The sequence below is a fragment of the Citrus clementina genome, unplaced genomic scaffold, assembly GCF_000493195.1.
Source record: "Citrus clementina cultivar Clemenules unplaced genomic scaffold, Citrus_clementina_v1.0 scaffold_5, whole genome shotgun sequence".
Taxonomy (NCBI): domain Eukaryota; kingdom Viridiplantae; phylum Streptophyta; class Magnoliopsida; order Sapindales; family Rutaceae; genus Citrus; species Citrus x clementina.
The window spans coordinates 41,430,088-41,448,101 of record NW_006262201.1 but is presented as its reverse complement, the minus strand read 5'-3'; the positions used below and the strand labels follow the sequence as shown (position 1 = coordinate 41,448,101).

Here is an 18,014-nt window from a genome sequence, read left to right as displayed (position 1 = left end):
ATTTCTTAATAATATTAATTTATAATATAGATAGCTATTAATTAATTTGAGACCTTACTTCTTCCACTGCCAACTTATCCGAAAGCAGCTGTGGCATTATTTGAGCACTTTAGGGTGGGTGCATAATTAATTTTTAATTTTTGTCCTATTCTACTATTGTCCAAACATAGGCCAGTCCAATTCCATGATTTAATAATGCAATCAAACAGAAACAATCACTTCAAAGAATGTATCCAATTTAAATGCAGAAGAATTTTGATAAATTAAAAAAAATTATTTAATAATAAATTTTACTGGTTCTGATTTGGGGTTAACATGTTAAATTAGTAATTCGATAAATTTATTAGATAATATTATTTTAAAAAATTACATTTTCTTATAGGACCCACTTACTATATAAATTAATTATTATTTAATTTAAAACCAAATCAATATGATATTTCATGTGGTTTCTATAAAATATTTTCTTAGTTTTGTTTGCTACTTCTTGAAATTGATGTGGAATTGAATCTCATCTTTAACTCTTTTGTAATGTGAAACTTTATTTTGTATTTCTGCTTTGCAACAATTGCGAGACAGGTTCTCTATATCATCTTTAATATAAAATAAAAATAAAACTCTAAAATAATCTAATTAATACCAAAGATAATTAACTACTGTTTAAATTAAGCATAATGAATACTAAATTAAGGTAAATAAGTACTACAACATGATTACTTTTCTAAAACAATAAAATATTTCTTCATAAATTAATAATTATTGATATATTAATATTTACTAAATCAAAAGATTTTTCATGGTCCGAATACGATTAATTTATTGTAATTTTATTGTAATCAATTGTTGTGTTTCAGTTAGCCAATGAGCGCATAACCTATTGGTACGCCCATACCCTCAAGGTTCAAGTCCCAGCACAGGGTCAACAAGAGTCCCGAATAATTTCTGATTGTAAATATCAATAACGCTTTGATTATAATTTATAAAAAAAAAAATTGTCTTTTAGTTAATGTTGGGATTAACATCCAAGGCCCAATAACAATTACAAATTTGCGGATGATGTATAGCCCAAAAGCTATTTCCAAAATGTCAGGCTCCACTTAAGATATTATAGGAAAGAAAAGCCAGGCATCGAGCCTTCGAGCCCATAATAGGAAAATTTACACCAATAACCTAAAATTTTTTGTGTTTTCAAAACGAACCACCTTGACATCTTCAACCATATCTAGCCAATTATAACCTTTTGGACCAAAATACCCTTGTCATTCCAAACAGTCAAAATAGTAGCTTCTCTTTCTCCTAAAATCGGTGGATGGGTCCCGACAAGTGAGTGTTTTTCCGACAACAATCAATGGCTGTATGACGCAAGTTTGACAATGGCTTCATTTTCGATAACATGCGGCTCTATTTCCGGCACTTTGACTGTGGCTTTTCTTGTTTTCATTTTCCTCGGCGATTTTGACATCAAAGTTTTTTTTTTCCTACTATCAAACTTATTAGAATACTTAGTTGAGTGCATATTTGATCACAAATGAGCATTAGGATTGATTTTTTATGGAGAGTGAAAAATGTTTAATGAAATTAAGATTTGATAAATATGGTGTATGAAGTGTTTGTTGAAATGCCTTTTTAAAAGATGTATTTTAATTTTTTTTATCAAATTTCTAAGAATTTAACAATTAGTTGAATATTTGTTGCTCAAAAATATTTTTTGTTTGATAAAATGTCATATTAAGCATCTTGACTTGTAATATTTATTTGTATTATGTGGTTGCCGTGTTGATGATCTTGTCTAGTTGTTGTGAATTTGTGTTTTTATTTAGAAGGGATGACATTCTTGCATGAATTTGATGCAATAGGTGTACACAGAAAAATATTGGAAATAGTGTGGGGGTGGCACCCATTACACCAATGTTGTATTTTTTGTACAACAAGCACCAATAATAATTACACAATTAATAAATGAGCATGTAATTATTACATGTGTCTGTCATACTATACACTAGTGTCACCACACTGACTATATTTTGGTGTAACAAGCACCTGTAATGATTATATAGTTAAAAAAATGAGCCTCTAATTAGATGTAACAAACACTCATAGGACCCATATATTGACGTGATAGGTGTCATACCATATACTTGTGCCACTGTACCGATTATATTTTGGTGTGACAGACACCTATAATGATTTCATAATTAAAAGAATTAGAGTGTTATTAAGTGACATAAGTGCTAGTTTCATCTCCTATTTCGTTTTTACTCAAAATACCTACATAGTTTTCAAACAATTGAAGTAAAAAAGACTCATGTTTGTGAAGAATAAATACTAACATTAACTTTTTACTTTCCAATTGATGATTTTATTTTCATTATGTATAACTATATTTGTTTCATGATTTTAGTGATTTGTAGAGGATGGTCACTTTCGGTAATTTGTTGAGAATAGTGAGATTTGATGCTTTGTTGAGAATGTTGTTTGTTTGATAATTTGTTGATAAGTTTGAGGGTATTTAGGTCTAAAAATTAAATATTGGGCTAAATATAACCAACACAAAGTTAGGGTGACCAATATTTTAAAAACACAAAAATTTTCGAGTCATTTATATAAAATTTCCATAATAATATCACGTGTCTCGTGTAAATATACTAATCCTTCACCAGATTGTCAAACAAACAAACCACATTGTGGAGACACGTCAGCCCTCATTTTTTGGAAAAAAAAAAAGAAAAAAAGAAGAGAGTCAGACAACTTTACGTTTCCAGAACATGGAGGCCGAAGCCATTGAGACATTTCAGAAAATTAAAGCCACGTGTTCTCATCCATCTTGGCCCTTCGCATTCATTTTATTTGTAAAATGGCAACCATTCCAAAGAAGCCCCAAAAGCCCTTCTGCCTTCAGTAATCACTGCAGTCTGTCACTGTTTCAGTTTGAGTTTCAAGTTCACCAATGAACTCCCTTGCTTTCTTTCTTCTCTCCATTCTCCTATTGTCTAGCCTTCCTCTCAATTATTGTTCAGACATCAATGAACTCTTTGAAACTTGGTGCAAGCAGCATGGCAAAGTCTACTCATCAGAGCAAGAAAAGCAACAAAGACTCAAAATCTTCGAAGACAACTACGCTTTTGTTACTCAACACAACAACATGGGCAACTCTTCTTTTACTCTTTCACTCAATGCCTTTGCTGATCTCACTCACCAGGAGTTCAAGGCATCCTTTTTAGGATTCTCTGCTGCTTCTATTGATCATGATCGTAGGAGAAATGCTTCTGTTCAATCGCCCGGTACCCTTCGCGATGTTCCTGCTTCGATAGATTGGAGAAAGAAAGGAGCAGTGACTGAGGTCAAAGATCAAGCGAGCTGCGGTATGTTTATTGAACTTTCTTTCATCGATTACCTTGTCTTGTGTTTTCATTATAGGTATTTGACTGATTGAGTTTTGGTTTGACGTGCAATATATTAGTTTGACTTCTAACCATAAGACGGCATCTGATCCATTTTTGGTTTTTGACATAATAAGACCCTATTATTGTTTCACTTTTGATCATTTTAGATTGAAAAAAAGCTTGAGAGATGAGTAATAATATGGTACCTAGACATTTTTACCTTTATACAAGTTTCTTTCTTTCCCCTGGGTTTATGTCCCTCTGGCTGGCTTATTTATTGTTTTTTTGTCTGCAATAATAGTGCTTTATAAGTATTCTCTGATGTTCTTGAAAACTGGACATGCTTGAATCTTTCAGCTCTAAGAATATTCACCCATTTCCTATGCGTTAATTTGGCTTTATGAGCAAAACAGTGGCATGAAAACTTGCATATATAGCTTGATAACTTTCACTTGTCTTGCTTTTTTATTCTTCATGGGCTTCAGTCCTAGGATTTATACTTCCGTATGTTTTCCCCTCACTTGGTTATATATGTTCTGTTTCTCGTTTCTAATTATCAAACTGGTTAGCAAGTTAGTATCCAATGAAGAAGAAGATACAAAGATGTGGCTCAGTTTATTGAAGATTTTTTGCTTACATATATATAAGGTTTGTGCCCTTGCATCAGTTTAATGCCTCCAAATTATGTATTGGAAGATCTTGCTCTGCTTTCTTTTACGGGGCACAAGTTGCAGATGATACTTCTTATACAATTTAGAAATAAATCAAGTTGTTTGTATTTGCTAGGTGCTTGTTGGGCATTTTCAGCCACAGGTGCTATTGAAGGAATAAACAAGATTGTTACTGGCTCTCTCGTCAGCCTCTCCGAACAAGAATTGATTGATTGTGATAGATCTTATAATAGTGGCTGTGGGGGTGGACTCATGGACTATGCATATCAGTTTGTCATAAAAAACCATGGAATTGACACTGAAAAAGATTACCCATATCGAGGTCAGGCTGGGCAATGCAATAAGCAAAAGGTAAATTGTTGATTAGTTTCAGTTTCTTAAGCTTTCTCCATCACTTCCATATATCTAAATTTTTTTCTGGAGATCAATTCTTTTACAGTCTCCCATGGATCTAGGACTTGGCTGTTGTAGACTTCATTATAACAAACTATGTATGTTTTAATCTCTTTGATCGGATAGGTACTTCACTTCCTCACTTCATTTGTGTTGCAGTTGAATAGGCATATTGTAACAATTGATGGTTACAAAGATGTGCCAGAAAATAATGAGAAACAGTTACTTCAAGCTGTAGTAGCTCAGCCTGTGAGTGTCGGCATATGTGGTAGTGAGAGAGCATTTCAGTTGTACTCCTCGGTTAGTCATACCATCAATCTTAAATGTATAAGATTTCCTTTTAATTCATCATCATTATAATTAAAATTGTCTTGTACTTGTGTGACAGGGGATATTCACAGGACCATGTTCAACTTCTTTAGATCATGCTGTATTAATCGTCGGATATGATTCAGAAAATGGAGTAGACTATTGGATTATTAAGAATTCGTGGGGAAGAAGTTGGGGAATGAATGGTTATATGCACATGCAACGTAACACTGGCAATTCACTAGGCATCTGTGGTATCAACATGCTAGCTTCATATCCGACTAAGACCGGCCAAAATCCACCTCCCTCCCCTCCTCCTGGTCCGACAAGATGCAGTCTTCTTACTTATTGTGCAGCAGGAGAAACCTGTTGTTGTGGGAGCAGCATTTTAGGAATATGCTTGTCATGGAAATGTTGTGGGTTCAGTTCCGCTGTGTGTTGTTCGGATCACCGTTATTGCTGCCCCTCAAACTATCCAATTTGTGATTCTGTCAGACACCAGTGCCTTACGGTCAGTTTAAAATTCTCTTTCACCGTTAAATATTAGGCTCTTTGTGGTATAGTAAAGCTAGGCAAGGTATGATCTTGCCAGTTAGACAGCCCAACTTTTATCTAAAATTGATGATGATAGAATTAGCTCCATTTGCAAATACACATGGTGAACTCTTTTAATTTGAAACATTATAGTGAACTCTTTTAACTTGAAAAATTATGGTAGTCTGCCATCAAGGTTTAGCTACTATGGTCTAACATATAACATAATATGCTTGCAGCGGTTTACAGGGAATGTTACTGCAGCTGAAGCAATTGAGATGAGAGGCTCATCATGGAAGTTTGGCAGTTGGAGTTCCTTCATTGATGTTTGGTTTGTATAAAGTAACTTGGATCTGTGTTAATGGTCATTATTAGTACCATACTTGTTATATGTGATGCCAAATAAAGTTAGCTTAAAGTTCATGTTCTGTACAATCAAAACCTATTTCTTGATGACTGTAATTGGTTGGTCACTTGGTGTAGAACAATTCTGAATGTTGTAGTAGTACTGTAGTTGTATTCTCTGTTGTTGAACGTGTTGTAAGGACAGCCTAGATAAAATCCCAGTATTGCTATATGTATTGTTGAATTTCTCTTTGCTTTATCCTCATGGGCAGATCTTGAAGATTCAGTAAGACATAATCTTAATGCATTGAATCATTAAAATCGACTATTTCATGAATTAGTCACTGATTTTCATCACACCGAGTCACATAGCGTGGGACTCTTATTTTTCTTTTGTTAGGAAAGAATTAATTCTTTTAAGTCGTGAGACAAAAATGTTTTAAGTTCTTTCATTGTTAATGTAACAAGTGTGCAATTGATTGTTTACCTTTCTGTTTACAATATTGCAGTTTCTTCTTCATCTTGTTATAAATAACGTAACAACCACAAAATATTTAATTAAAAAACAGAATTCTTTAGCTTGTTGAATTGGCCAACCGTATTAAGTGTCCATATTATAATTTGTGACAACGATTTTCCAGTTTTCATATTATAAGTGGAGAACCAAGGTTTTCTGTACTTAACGAAGATAGCGAGGTTTCTTTTAATGATTATATATATAGAGTAGAGAAAATATTATGTTAAATTGGCTATTAAAGTATGTCTGCAAGAGGGCTAGGCGCTTTCGCAAATTGTCAATGGGAATGCTTGTTCAACTTTGATAAAACAAAATGGTATTGTTTTGAACTCGATATTGCCACCTAAATACTGTAGAAGTACCAACACTTGGAACAGGGTATGTTAAATCAATTGTAATGATTATTGACGCGCGTTCGTGTAATGATCAATAATCAGTAATCACATCCATGCCCCTCCAAATAAATTTTACCAGAAAAGTATGGAACTTCATGTTGTTGTGGTCGTTAATCATAATAATGTTAATGGATCCAATATGGCTTTGACAATTGACATCGCAAAGCTTAAGTTGAAACTTGAAAGAATGCAGTGCCCCTTGTTTTACTTATGGCAGCCTCAACAATATAAGTTTCCTGTATTCAAATAAATAAATATGATTTTCATCGGTAATTCCCTGTAACCTGGAGTGTAATTGAAGTATTTGTAACTTGTAAGTGAAAAACAATGCTCCCTTATATTTATTACATACTTAAAAGACACAACATGTCAGTATTTTTTTTCCACAGCCTAACCCCTCGTAATATGTCTTTCGTCTGATTGTTGGGATTTACATTCTGCCGTGTGTTGTAAACTTGTAATATGGATTAATGTTGCCCCTCCAATTATCCAAAGAGTAACCAGCGTCCAGCAGCATGCGGTCCGTTTGAATTATAAATTTATGCTTCCCCTTAATAGGTATTCAGTACTGTAATTGGTGGGTGGTAGTAGGAAACATTTATCTTGATCTTAGTGGTCATTGAATGAAATGGATCATATCTTTTGTTTGTGAAACAAATGGTACTTTATTTCTGATAGTAAGTACCAGCAGTTTTTCTTATCATCCACAGGCAGACACCGGCTTTCGACACCCTGAGTAACAATGCCGCGCATTTTCTCTTTTTCTTTTTTTCGAAATATGGATTAATCTTCACTCTTTCTCGCATTATGTCGAGCGCTGGGGTGCACAGGCCACAGCAGCACATCCCACAGGGTAAACATGCTTGATGACCTTAATCATTTGTATACATCAGTTCTCATTCACCAGTCAATTATTCATTTTCAGGCTATGAAACAGGCCACGACCCACGATCACTAAACCGCGCAGGAGTTCCAAGTTCTGCCATATCAAAAGACGGATGCACCCGGAAAAAAATAAAAAAAACTACAAATGTATACAATAATACAAACAAGCAAGAAACACTCAAAAAAGAAATTGTAGCATTCATCAACCTCCGCAAGGCAAGTACGCACCACAATCATTCATTAGGAAAAAAAAAAAGATAAGAAAAAGAAACATTCAATTGTGGAGCAACAAGTATAACTTCTTGCCATGGGAAAAAGATAATTCATGTAGATTGTCTAATTTCAATCTAAGTTGTTGAACAAATGGTTTTAAAAAAAAAAAAAAAAAATTCTCACCTGAAATGTCAAACATATTTGCAGGCAGTAAACAATTTTCAGAACATCCAAGTGGATAATGAAAGAAAATGCACCACCCTGCGTGATAAAGCACATCTTTCACATACTTTTGGTACATGATCCATTCACCTTTTAAAAGAGAGTTGATTGACGAATGAGTTAAGTTCATGTAATCATATCGTCTTGCGCAAACTCAGAATTAGGGCTCAATGGATCACAAGGATTTTCTACAATCATCGAATCAACACAGTAGATGCCAGAGACAAATACTTGACTTTCAGAGATCAACTCAGAAAACTGAAGCCAGAATAATCAATTCATCAAGGTCAATTCTCTAATACACACATAGCACACATATATAATTAATGCAGATGAAACACTGAGCTCTTGCTATATGAGTTGATCATAAAATGTAACTGGTAACTGATATTAACTGAAACTTAACATCGAACATGTAGAACAGCTGCAATCAAGTTCAAGAAACAAGAACAACTAAAAACTACAAACTTAATCAAAGAAATAAAGCATATATCAATTATCAATTGCTTGCTAATTTCAACCTGTCTATGAACATCTAATTGCTAAAAGACATTGCACATCAAAAAAAGAAAATTTACAACTTTGGCAGCTCGTCTTTGTACAAATATCATGCAATAGAACAAGAAAAAGGGGGGAAAAAAACAAAAAGCAGGCCATTTTAAAATTCGTCACTAACTTGACGAAGGGAACACATCTTTAACAGCCGATGCAGCAGTCAAGTAATTAAGGGTGTTCCTCAAAGTTTCCTTCTCCCTCTTCAGCCTCGCCGCCGTATCTTCTAACTCAAGCAACGCTTGTTGCTCTCTGGGCGCACCTTCAAAAGTGCTCCCAACAAAAAACGAAAACGGCGTCGGAAATAAATTCCTGCGCAGATCCACAACCTCTTTCTCCGGCTTTCCATTCAGCCGATTCGACAACCGAATCACGTCCTTCATGTAAGTCTCCACGTCATTCGCCAAGGCGTCTAAATCTTCCTCCCCCGACGGCCTGTCCTCCAGCCACGCGACCTCCGCCACAAGATAAGGCTTCGTGCGGACAACACTCGTGACGCGGAATCTCTCCTGTCCTTTACAAATGAGGAAGAACCGATCGTCGACTAAGCACTCGTGCTTGACGATTTCGCCGACGCAGCCGACTTCGGAGGTTCCTGAAACGGCATCAGAGTAGATGACGCCGAAACGGAGGTCGGTTTGGAGGAGGGTGTGCATCATAATGCGGTATCGGAACTCGAAGATCTGGAGAGGGAGGATGGCACCGGGGAAGAGGACGAGGGGGAGCGGGAAAAGCGGGAGCTCGACGACGTCGTCTGATTTAGGGGAATTGGTGTGGTGCTTTTCGGAGAACGAGGAAGCTGAGCAGCGCAGGTAGTTAGGTTTTTTACGGCGGTGAAAAAGAGTGGATGATGATTTAGATAAGAGTCTGTATGATTTAAGATTTAAGGTAGTGTTAGGGTTTAAGGAAGGTAAAGACGAAGTAGAAGGGGGGTGATGGTGAATGAGCTGAGGGAGAGCCATTTTTTTTTTTGTAAATGCTTAATGGAATTTTATTTAATAAGGTGTGTCAAGGGCACAGCCGCTGTTGATTGCCATTTCAGTGAGTATGATCAAGTGTTAGCAGCGTTAGGTGTTGTGTTGGTGGTTTCCTCGACTGAATGATTGATAACTGAAAAAAAAATTATTTATTTATTTATTTATTTTGACAAATCTAGTGGCCAAGCCTAAGAGGATGTGGATAATATGCGGAGGAATTTTGGGGTGTGGTTTCAAATTTCGCCACGTGGGACTGGGAATTCAGTTATCTGGAGATTTTGTGGTACATTTGATCTTCGTCCTATTGGCACTGGCACTGGCACTGGCATTCGTTTTGGTGAGAGTCTCTTTTTCAAATTTCTAATTCTAAATATATATATTTTTAAAAAAATAAAATAAAATTTTGTATCGTGTAATTTGAGAGGTTTCAAAGCTGCAAACAACGTTTGCAATTTGCTGCAAATCAAAGATTCAAATTCCTGGCTGTTATATGATATGATTATGGTGACTTGCGATTATTGACTCAATCTAGTTCTTCGTAGGACAGGAGGCACTTGGTTACAAGGGTAGATATGCAAATTCAATAATTTGCAAATTATTAATGCGAATTGTTAAAATGAGTGATAAATTCAACAATTTGCTGTGAGGTTTGCTCTAACTTTTACCAATAAACTATACTTGAAATTTGTACTTCTACTCACAACCTTCTCAGCATGAGAGGTTACTGGAATTAATGACAACAAAAATTTAAGTAAAATTTTGGGGGATATTAAAAAGAAAAGAAAATTCTGGGCGATAGACTTGATTCGGGCCACTGGGTCTGTGGGTCATTTTATTTGCTATCCTGTTGGGTAGTTTAAAACCCAAAAAATAAAAAAATGGTGTAATCAGAATATTGTCGAGCCGTTTTCAGTAATCTAACATTAACTTGGAAACAATTTCTTGAGAAGCCCAACCAAACGGCTATGCTTACAGCGGTCAATGGACTGTCAAAGCATTGACCCAATTAAAGCTACATGCTCATCTCGTCTGAACCCATCAACAAGAGTCCGAATTCTTCTGGCATCACAGTTACGTGCCCTCCTTCATCATCAGAATTCAGAAACCGTGTGTCATTTGCGCTGCGCCGACCTTCTTGACCTGGAAACCCAACGTGTTCTTATCGATGATGTTCACACACAAAAAACACAACTGACATATGAGAATGCGTCACGTATTTCTGGAACTCTCTCCCTTCATAACCAAGAAATAGATATTTCCGATACATATATCAAATTGAACATTCGGCGTGCTGCTCGCTATTTATAGAGATCCAAGATTGCAAGAGTTCCGTCACCAAACACAGAAACAAATATAAAGAAATCAGAACAGAGAAGTAATTTAACTTGTGATCATAATTAAGATGGCCGAGGAGGGACAAGTGATCAGCTGCCACACTGTTGAATCCTGGAACGAGCAGCTCCAAAAGGGCATTGCGGCAAAGAAACTGGTATATATATATTTTTTATTTCACTTTGTTTATTCTTCATTTTTGTGTGTTGTCAAAATTAAGCAGAGCAATTACAAGCATGCCCATTTTCTTTATTTAACACACAGATAGTGGTGGATTTTACGGCTTCATGGTGCCCGCCATGCAAGTTGATGTCTCCAATTTTGAGTGAATTGGCGAAGAAGCTGCCCGCTGTCATATTCTTGAAGGTGGATGTTGATGAATTGAAGGTAACCGAATCTGTTACCACATTTCGGTACCATAATTAATAATTGCGATGCAATCATTCATTCGTGACTCATGAGTTGATTGATTAATTTGTATTTTCTTTTGGCAGTCTGTCGCTGAGGAATGGGCTGTGGAAGCCATGCCGACCTTTGTACTGACGAAAGAAGGCAAAGTCCTGCAGAGGATTGTGGGAGCGAAGAAAGATGAGCTGCAGCTGGCTGTCGAAAAGCACGCAACTGTTGAGAATGCAACTACTGCTAATGCTTGATTGATGCGTACATGAATCTCACTGGTCTTTTATTGTAAGATGTGTGTTTGTGGTTGCTTAATGTAAGAATATGGTACCATGTTTAACAGGCCTGTATATATGAATAAATGACAATCTTCTACCACACCGTCTTTGGCTTCTGAAAGTTTATTTCGTAGGCATGTTTGTAGTAGCAAATGAAATTTATATTCTTGGCTGTACTAATAACCGATATCACTGATTTAGGTGAAGCAACAGTAACTTCCAAATATATAGCTTGAATTCAATCGATAACCTCCTCTTTACACAACAATCACCAATTACCCCTTTAAAAAGGTTCAACCGGGTTATTTTCCTTTCTCCTGCACAATTCTAGCATGTATTTGAACACTGATTATTTGTGGCTTGAGCATAACATAAGTTACTAGACTAGCATCACACAACTCCACATTTACTACATTGGAGGAAGCATTGCTGTGCAAATCTCACCTCCTTACCGAAATACAGATCATCCATAAAAATTTTACAACAAAATCTAAATCTAATACCCATAGATAATAACTTATAAATAACGGCGGCATGGTATTCAAACAATCAAATTTCAACTTTTTGTATGTATACCCATTCATCCCCTTACTTGGTAGTTTGTCCTGGGGCATTTGGTGGTAATAACAAGTTTTCCAATGTCACCTTGAAGAAAGCCTGTGTAGGATGACTGCAGTGGATCATTCAACGAATTGAATCAGGATTGAGTGTTAGCATCAGCTGTTGAACATACAGCTTGGACTGATAACCTCTTCAAAACATTAGGACACGGGTCTGTCCCAAAAACACCACTGGATATGAAAATGGAACAACTGTCCTGCCCTATGCATTCCTGTCAAGGAAACAAAATTTACCAAAATGACTCCATAAACAGTTTCTATTTCCATGTTTACAAGAAATGCAACCAGATGCAGGAAATATAATGGAAGAGAAAGAGGATAGTTAAGGAAGTGCCTTCTCTAACATGGCATGAGAGTTGGGAGCATGACAAGTTCCTTTCTGAAAACTCCCACAAGTTCCAGAAGGAGTCCCAAAACTTGCGAATTCAATACTTGTAATAGATTGACCTGGTGCACACTGTAGAAGAACTTTAGCATTGCCAGTAGAATTACTGTTGCCCTTATTTTCTATATCATTATTATCAGTGGTGGGATGGTGTTCGTGTGCATCAGCACAGACTCTGGCCACTGATCTCTTAACAAGAGATATCCTTGATGCATCACCACCAAGTTCTTCAAAAACCACCAACAGATTTTTTGTTGGCTTTAGCCAGGACCTTGGAACATGATACCTGCAAGGTCCAAGACGTTATTTGAACAAGGCTCATCTAGAACATCAATCCAAATATCTGTGCAATATTCATTAGTTTTAAGGTAATACCATCGTTGGGTTGGATGGCCACATCGACGTTGGCAATTTATAGGGCGAAATGTCCCAGCATAACTGCAGGTTTTGCAGTCACCTTTTGCATAAGCCATCCAGTATCTCCCTATGCTCTGCCCATTGATCCAAACTTGACCCTTACCCATACTTCGCAAGTCCAAAGCCAGAGGCTCATTTCCTGCAGGTGCATCAAAATATGCCTGCAAATTCCAAGCTGGCATTTAGCTTCTAGAGACCAAAGCAACATTTGTTTTCATTGGTTAAAACTGTTTCCCAGTTTCTTTTTTACCTTGTACCATTTCAAAGACTGCTGGCCTTGAGCAGCGAGTGAGCCTCGTGTCCAATCAACAGATGTGGCTTCACTTGGCGATACTAAATTCATTGCCTCCCCTTTTAATCCAACCTGCCCAAGAAAGTCTCTGTGAAAACTTTTGGCATTGTAGGAAACAATATCGAAAGCAATCTGCGGACAGTTATGCATATTTCTTGACCTGGTATGACCACTTCTGCCATGTTAAGTCCTTATTTCCATGGTCCAGACCATGAAGCACGACTGCACCCCGAACTCCTGTTTCCCATGTCTCATAATGCAATCCAACATTCTGCAATAATACCATAGACTTACATAATATATATGATTAATGATTCAGTTGTGTCCCGTGCAAACAGACCTAAAGAGTAAAGGAATGGAGAGAGTCAAGCTGCTCTTTGACGAAAAGTAAATTGCTACACTTGAATTCAGTTGTACAAAAGTTCAGTAAACTAACAGGTAATCCAACGGCTATGCTGAGGAGTGCAATCTTATTTATTCCAGCACGTAGGTTGGCTGGTCCTGAAAAAGTAAACCTTCTGTTCTCCCTTGTCCCAAACGCTGACCCTGTTATTTCAGTATAAAACAATATCATTGGACATCTTTCTTTCCTTGGCCACAAAGAGAGAACATGATTGAAGAGTTAACCAGCTAGACACACTCCAATTCAACTGCTCCAGAAAAATAAAGTCCAGAAGCATACCCAAAAACTGCCCATTGATGAAGACATGAACAGCATGGCCAGCTGATTCCACGGTGAGAGTGGGTTTTTGGCCACCTCGCAGAAATGATTCTGAAGAACTAATTTCAACACTGGGATGGAAAACAAACCAGAAAAGCTAAAATTAGAATGCCAAATGTAAGATTGGCGGGAAACACATGTACCATAGTCCAACGACGTAATTATCCAACAGCTTTTTATATTATTTTGTAGAAACCAAGTTTTATTTGGAAATCAGAAAGTAGATAAGCAGAGGATTTCATAACACATTAGTCTTACCTGGTCATGTACCATAGATAGTCACTAGTATCTCTAGTGATATTTATCTGTTCCAAGAGTCCAATGGCTGTCAATGTTGAACTTTCACCCAGAGAAGAAATATCTTCATCATATGTTTCCCATGAAAGCAACTTAGAACCGGTTGGTAACATTTGCATCTTTGTATGTTGAACTGCAACCTAGATGGGCACAAGACAACCATAGCGATAACTTGATCAGAAAATTAAGAAGAAAAACAAAATTTTCCCTCAGAATATGTTTTTGAGCTGGAAGTTAATATTACTTTTTGAAACGGATAGCCAACCAAATGCCTGATTATACTTACTTTTGCAGTGTTAAAAACGTCGTTCTTGCAATCAGGAAGAATGCTAATGGACCATGGAGGCAAATTATAATGCCTGCCATTAAATGTCACCCTAGCAGCAGACTTTGTGTTGTAATTTGAAAGAAAAGCCGCACACTTTTGCTGCCCTGCAGAGAATACATGAGCCTGAAAGATGACCAAACTGAATTCAGAATCTCTTCATGGAAGGCTAGTTTGTAAGTTATGATAGTCTTTCTACCAAAACAAAATTGTTACAGATATCAGAAAATGCTGAGTGCTGACCTGCTGATAGGTTCCCAATGAAGTAACAGTTGGATCTGAAGAAACTAAAGCATATTCGCATAGCTTAATAGCCTCATGTAGCTGCTTAAGATGACCATATTTAGGCTGCCTCATCAAACCTGTATAAGGCGTAGTTGTTAGATGCAAATTGTAGATTCCTGAAACATAATCATGACCCCGATAATTTTTGGATCATGAATCTAAATCCCAAAGCTTTGTGCAAGCCAAAGTTGTGGATATACTGAAAACATCCAATGTTCAATGACATCAAACACAAAATAAATGAGTTTTTTTTTTTTTTCTTACCATATTCATCAAGTGGAGCATCGTAGTCATAACTGGTTGTAATGAAAGGGCCCCCAGCAGTGCGCCCAAAATTGGTCCCTCCGTGATACTGTCATAAGCCATATGTCATACACTAAGAAGTTGAGTTTAACGCAATCAACAAGAAGTCTATTTAACCAGAGTGCTAAATCAAGTACGGTAACCAACCATGTAGTAATTAAAAAATGAGCCGCCCTTTTGTATAAAACGAGCGACTGCAAATGCCAAATCTTGAACCGGTCTTCTGTGAACAGCTCCACCAAATTCCGTAAACCTTTTCAATATGAGAAAAAAGATTTAACGGAATCAGAGTAAACTTGATTCACATAGGGAACTTAAAGGTATAAATTAAACCGATATTTACCAGCCACTCCAAGCCTCTGTCCACAAAGTAGGCTTGTAAGGTTTATTGGGAGAGAAAGCATCACAATAAAAGCCATTGCAAGAATTTATCTGTTCCCAAGATTTGGTGAGAGCAACACTCAGAATTTCCAATGTAAGAAAAGTTTCTTGACCCATATCAAGACAAGTTTCAAAGTGAATAGCAGAACTGAGAGAGACTCAATGAAGAAAACTAACCACTGGGTCTGGGGCATCATCTTCCTTGCACATCACCCATGGAACTCCTGTATCCAATCCAACAGCCATCTTTGCAGCCCAGTTTACGTATGCATGACCAGCAGCTCCAAGCGACTTACTCTCAGGTCCATACTCATTCTCAATCTACATAAAACCAAATTAAAGAAGAAATCAAATGCAGGGAAAAAAAAAAAACTCATTACTTTGGATGCATTTGGGGCTCCACCCCTGATATTCTAATGGGTTTAAAATGAGAATATAAGGGGTGAAGCACAGCACAGCTGCCCCAAATGCACCCTTTATACAGTCCATGTTAGAGGTGTGTATGGTCAAGGGTAATCTCTTTCAGGGTCTTATTTCAAATCAAGCATTTTAGCTTGAAAAAAAAAAAATGTATGTCATAACAAATCAAGACAAAGACATGATTCATCATACTCAAAATCTAGAAAGGCTGTATATCAAGAACCCACACCTGAGAGAGGATGATGGGGCCACCTTGTGAGGCAAATAACTTCTCATTCTTCATCATTTGGACAATTTTCTGGGTAAATCCTTGCATTGCCACCTTCAGAAACAAGAAAATCAATAAAACATTTAGCTTTTAATCAAAAACAGCATTTCCAACTTTCCCAAATTTTCTATCAAACAATTTTCAGGTTTTTTTTTTCCTTTACATGTAATTAATTCCACAGAGCAGATGAAAGAGAAAGAGAATAAACCTTGAAAGGTCCATTGTCAGTTCTAAAGCTAATACCAGGAACATACTTCAACCAAACAGGAAATCCTCTGCACAAAACAAAGTGAACCAGTCGAACAAAATATTAACTCCACTCAATACAAAAGGAAAATTTCCTTCACACAAAAAAAAAAAAAAAAAGCCACAAAATTACCATACTAGCACAGCACCTCTAGTGATAAATATATATATATATATATTACACATAGATCTAGGCTAATTCAAAAAACATAAAAGAAAAAGAAAAAAAAATGATCTTCTATTTAGGAAAGTAAGTACCCGAAATTCCACTCAGCACAAACATAGGGTCCAATGCGGAGATGTGCATACAGCCCTACTCTCTGTACGGTCTTAATGAACCGCACCAAGTCGTAACTCCCCTCGAAATTATACTGAAAAATAAAAAATCACCCGAAAAGAATAAAAATCAAATAGGAAATAGAATGTATAAGCTTTGTTAAATGGAAAAAAAAAAAAATGAAGTTCCAGTATGGTACATGGCCAGGAGAAGGTTCGTGACCATTCCAAAAAACATAGGTGTCAATAACATCTAAGCCTCCATCTTTAGCCTTCCTTATAAGATCTTCCCACATCTACAATAAAAAATAAAAAAATAAATTTTGTCAACATTACCATAAATAGAAAACTACAAATAGAACAAAAACACAGAAACCCGAAAAAGTGTATATATGAAAGTGAAAATGAAACTTAATATGAAGCAAGTACCTCAGGGGTGCTTCTGGGATAGTGAATGGAACCGGAGATGAGGATTCTCCTTTGGCCATTGATGAGAATGGCCTTCCTATCGTATGTTACAGTGCTGCACTGAATCAGTTCAGTGCCCAGTAACAATGCCATCCAGAGCCATGTGAGTAGCTTGGAAACTGAGCTAGTTTCCATATTCCCGCTTGGTGGGTGACAATTAATTTGGGGGGAGAAGTTTAAACAGGGAGCTGAAATGTGGATTGTGGGTTACTGGATCTGCAACTCTGCAGCAACAACAAGCATTGTACTGGATTGTGTTCACCGTCACTCATCAGTACAGCTGCTGGCCACACACCATTTATATAGAGCCCATGTCTGTGTTCAATTATTAAAGTGATCAAAGAGAGGATGAAAGCTCATTGAATTTGGATTTATTTTACGATTATAATAATTAATTATAGTAATGTAATTGCACTTTCCCGAATGATTGATTGCTTTATTTTATTAATCTTTCTTATCTGAGGCTAGAAAAACAAAAAATTTTGAATTTGAACAACTTTGTTTGAATTTTTTAAAGTTTTAACCTGAACACGTGGATTTTCACTTAAAGCAGGTTGCGACCGCAACACGTTGGAATTTTTTATACCATAATTTATTGTTTGTTTTAGGAAGTATATTTTTTTTTTATTATTCATTTTACATTAGTTACGGTAGAATTATTTTAGCATAGAGTATAGTCTTATAACCAATAGAAAAATAAGTTATTGATGTGAATGCACTACTATGGAGCAAGCCGGCCCCTTTATATTTTGGTATGTTTTGAATTATTGCTGTAAAAAAAAAAATGACCACATGGGAGAAGAAGACTTGCGTTGTGGACAACGATGGTAAACTTGGCATAAAATAATTTTTTTTTCTGCAGTCACACTCACGCTGTTTGTTTTATGTCTTCATATATCACATGA

At 36.5% G+C, this 18,014-nt stretch overlaps 4 protein-coding genes across 6 annotated transcripts; 2 read left to right on the top strand and 2 right to left on the bottom strand.

Moving 5' to 3' along the window:
- Positions 1-2,753: 2,753 nt before the first annotated feature.
- LOC18042969 (cysteine proteinase COT44) lies at positions 2,754-5,894 on the top strand. Of its 2 annotated transcripts, none has more exons than XM_024184956.1 (5): positions 2,754-3,362; positions 4,170-4,405; positions 4,574-4,747; positions 4,836-5,267; positions 5,530-5,894. In XM_024184956.1, exons 1-5 carry the CDS (start codon positions 2,948-2,950, stop codon positions 5,629-5,631), a joined length of 1,359 nt encoding a protein of 452 aa, XP_024040724.1. In that variant the 5' UTR covers positions 2,754-2,947; the 3' UTR covers positions 5,632-5,894. The 2 variants fall into 2 exon arrangements, with proteins under 2 accessions (XP_024040724.1, XP_006435079.1); XM_006435016.2 differs by having other exon boundaries at positions 2,755-3,362; positions 4,607-4,747.
- Positions 5,895-8,357: 2,463 nt separating this feature from the next.
- On the bottom strand, positions 8,358-9,558 carry LOC18040368 (lon protease 2). The gene has a single exon (XM_006435015.2). It carries the CDS (start codon positions 9,379-9,381, stop codon positions 8,539-8,541), a length of 843 nt encoding a protein of 280 aa, XP_006435078.1. The 5' UTR covers positions 9,382-9,558; the 3' UTR covers positions 8,358-8,538.
- A 929-nt stretch (positions 9,559-10,487) lies between these two features.
- On the top strand, positions 10,488-11,539 carry LOC18040369 (thioredoxin H1). Its single transcript, XM_006435012.2, has 3 exons — positions 10,488-10,885; positions 10,993-11,115; positions 11,223-11,539. Exons 1-3 carry the CDS (start codon positions 10,799-10,801, stop codon positions 11,379-11,381), a joined length of 369 nt encoding a protein of 122 aa, XP_006435075.1. The 5' UTR covers positions 10,488-10,798; the 3' UTR covers positions 11,382-11,539.
- Positions 11,540-11,625: 86 nt separating this feature from the next.
- Positions 11,626-17,469, bottom strand: LOC18040789 (beta-galactosidase 5). 2 transcript variants are annotated; one of them, XM_024183105.1, is made up of 19 exons: positions 17,071-17,469; positions 16,842-16,937; positions 16,624-16,736; positions 16,328-16,394; positions 16,081-16,173; positions 15,609-15,752; positions 15,394-15,482; positions 15,198-15,303; positions 15,012-15,099; positions 14,706-14,824; positions 14,424-14,588; positions 14,099-14,277; positions 13,802-13,911; positions 13,556-13,665; positions 13,280-13,408; positions 13,078-13,191; positions 12,786-12,988; positions 12,360-12,696; positions 11,626-12,237 (listed from the first exon to the last, which is right to left on the bottom strand). In XM_024183105.1, the coding sequence occupies exons 1-19, from the start codon at positions 17,242-17,244 to the stop codon at positions 12,103-12,105; spliced, it is 2,571 nt and encodes an 856-aa protein (XP_024038873.1). In that variant the 5' UTR covers positions 17,245-17,469; the 3' UTR covers positions 11,626-12,102. The 2 variants fall into 2 exon arrangements, with proteins under 2 accessions (XP_024038873.1, XP_006435076.1); XM_006435013.2 differs by having other exon boundaries at positions 13,280-13,390; positions 17,071-17,468.
- Positions 17,470-18,014: the final 545 nt, after the last annotated feature.

Excerpts from the sequence above, each read along its gene's own strand:
- LOC18042969 (XM_024184956.1), top strand. The coding sequence starts at position 2,948 with ATGAACTCCCTTGCTTTCTTTCTTCTCTCCATTCTCCTATTGTCTAGC. Across the intron at positions 3,363-4,169 it reads CAAAGATCAAGCGAGCTGCG|GTGCTTGTTGGGCATTTTCA; the intron begins GTATGTTTATTG and ends TGTATTTGCTAG. Across the intron at positions 5,268-5,529 it reads TCAGACACCAGTGCCTTACG|CGGTTTACAGGGAATGTTAC; the intron begins GTCAGTTTAAAA and ends ATATGCTTGCAG.
- LOC18040368 (XM_006435015.2), bottom strand. The coding sequence starts at position 9,381 with ATGGCTCTCCCTCAGCTCATTCACCATCACCCCCCTTCTACTTCGTCT.
- LOC18040369 (XM_006435012.2), top strand. The coding sequence starts at position 10,799 with ATGGCCGAGGAGGGACAAGTGATCAGCTGCCACACTGTTGAATCCTGG. Across the intron at positions 10,886-10,992 it reads GCATTGCGGCAAAGAAACTG|ATAGTGGTGGATTTTACGGC; the intron begins GTATATATATAT and ends TTTAACACACAG. Across the intron at positions 11,116-11,222 it reads TGGATGTTGATGAATTGAAG|TCTGTCGCTGAGGAATGGGC; the intron begins GTAACCGAATCT and ends TTCTTTTGGCAG.
- LOC18040789 (XM_024183105.1), bottom strand. The coding sequence starts at position 17,244 with ATGGAAACTAGCTCAGTTTCCAAGCTACTCACATGGCTCTGGATGGCA. Across the intron at positions 16,395-16,623 it reads TGTGCTGAGTGGAATTTCGG|AGGATTTCCTGTTTGGTTGA; the intron begins GTACTTACTTTC and ends TGTTTTGTGCAG. Across the intron at positions 13,192-13,279 it reads GGCAGAAGTGGTCATACCAG|GTTGGATTAAAAGGGGAGGC; the intron begins GTCAAGAAATAT and ends TTTCTTGGGCAG.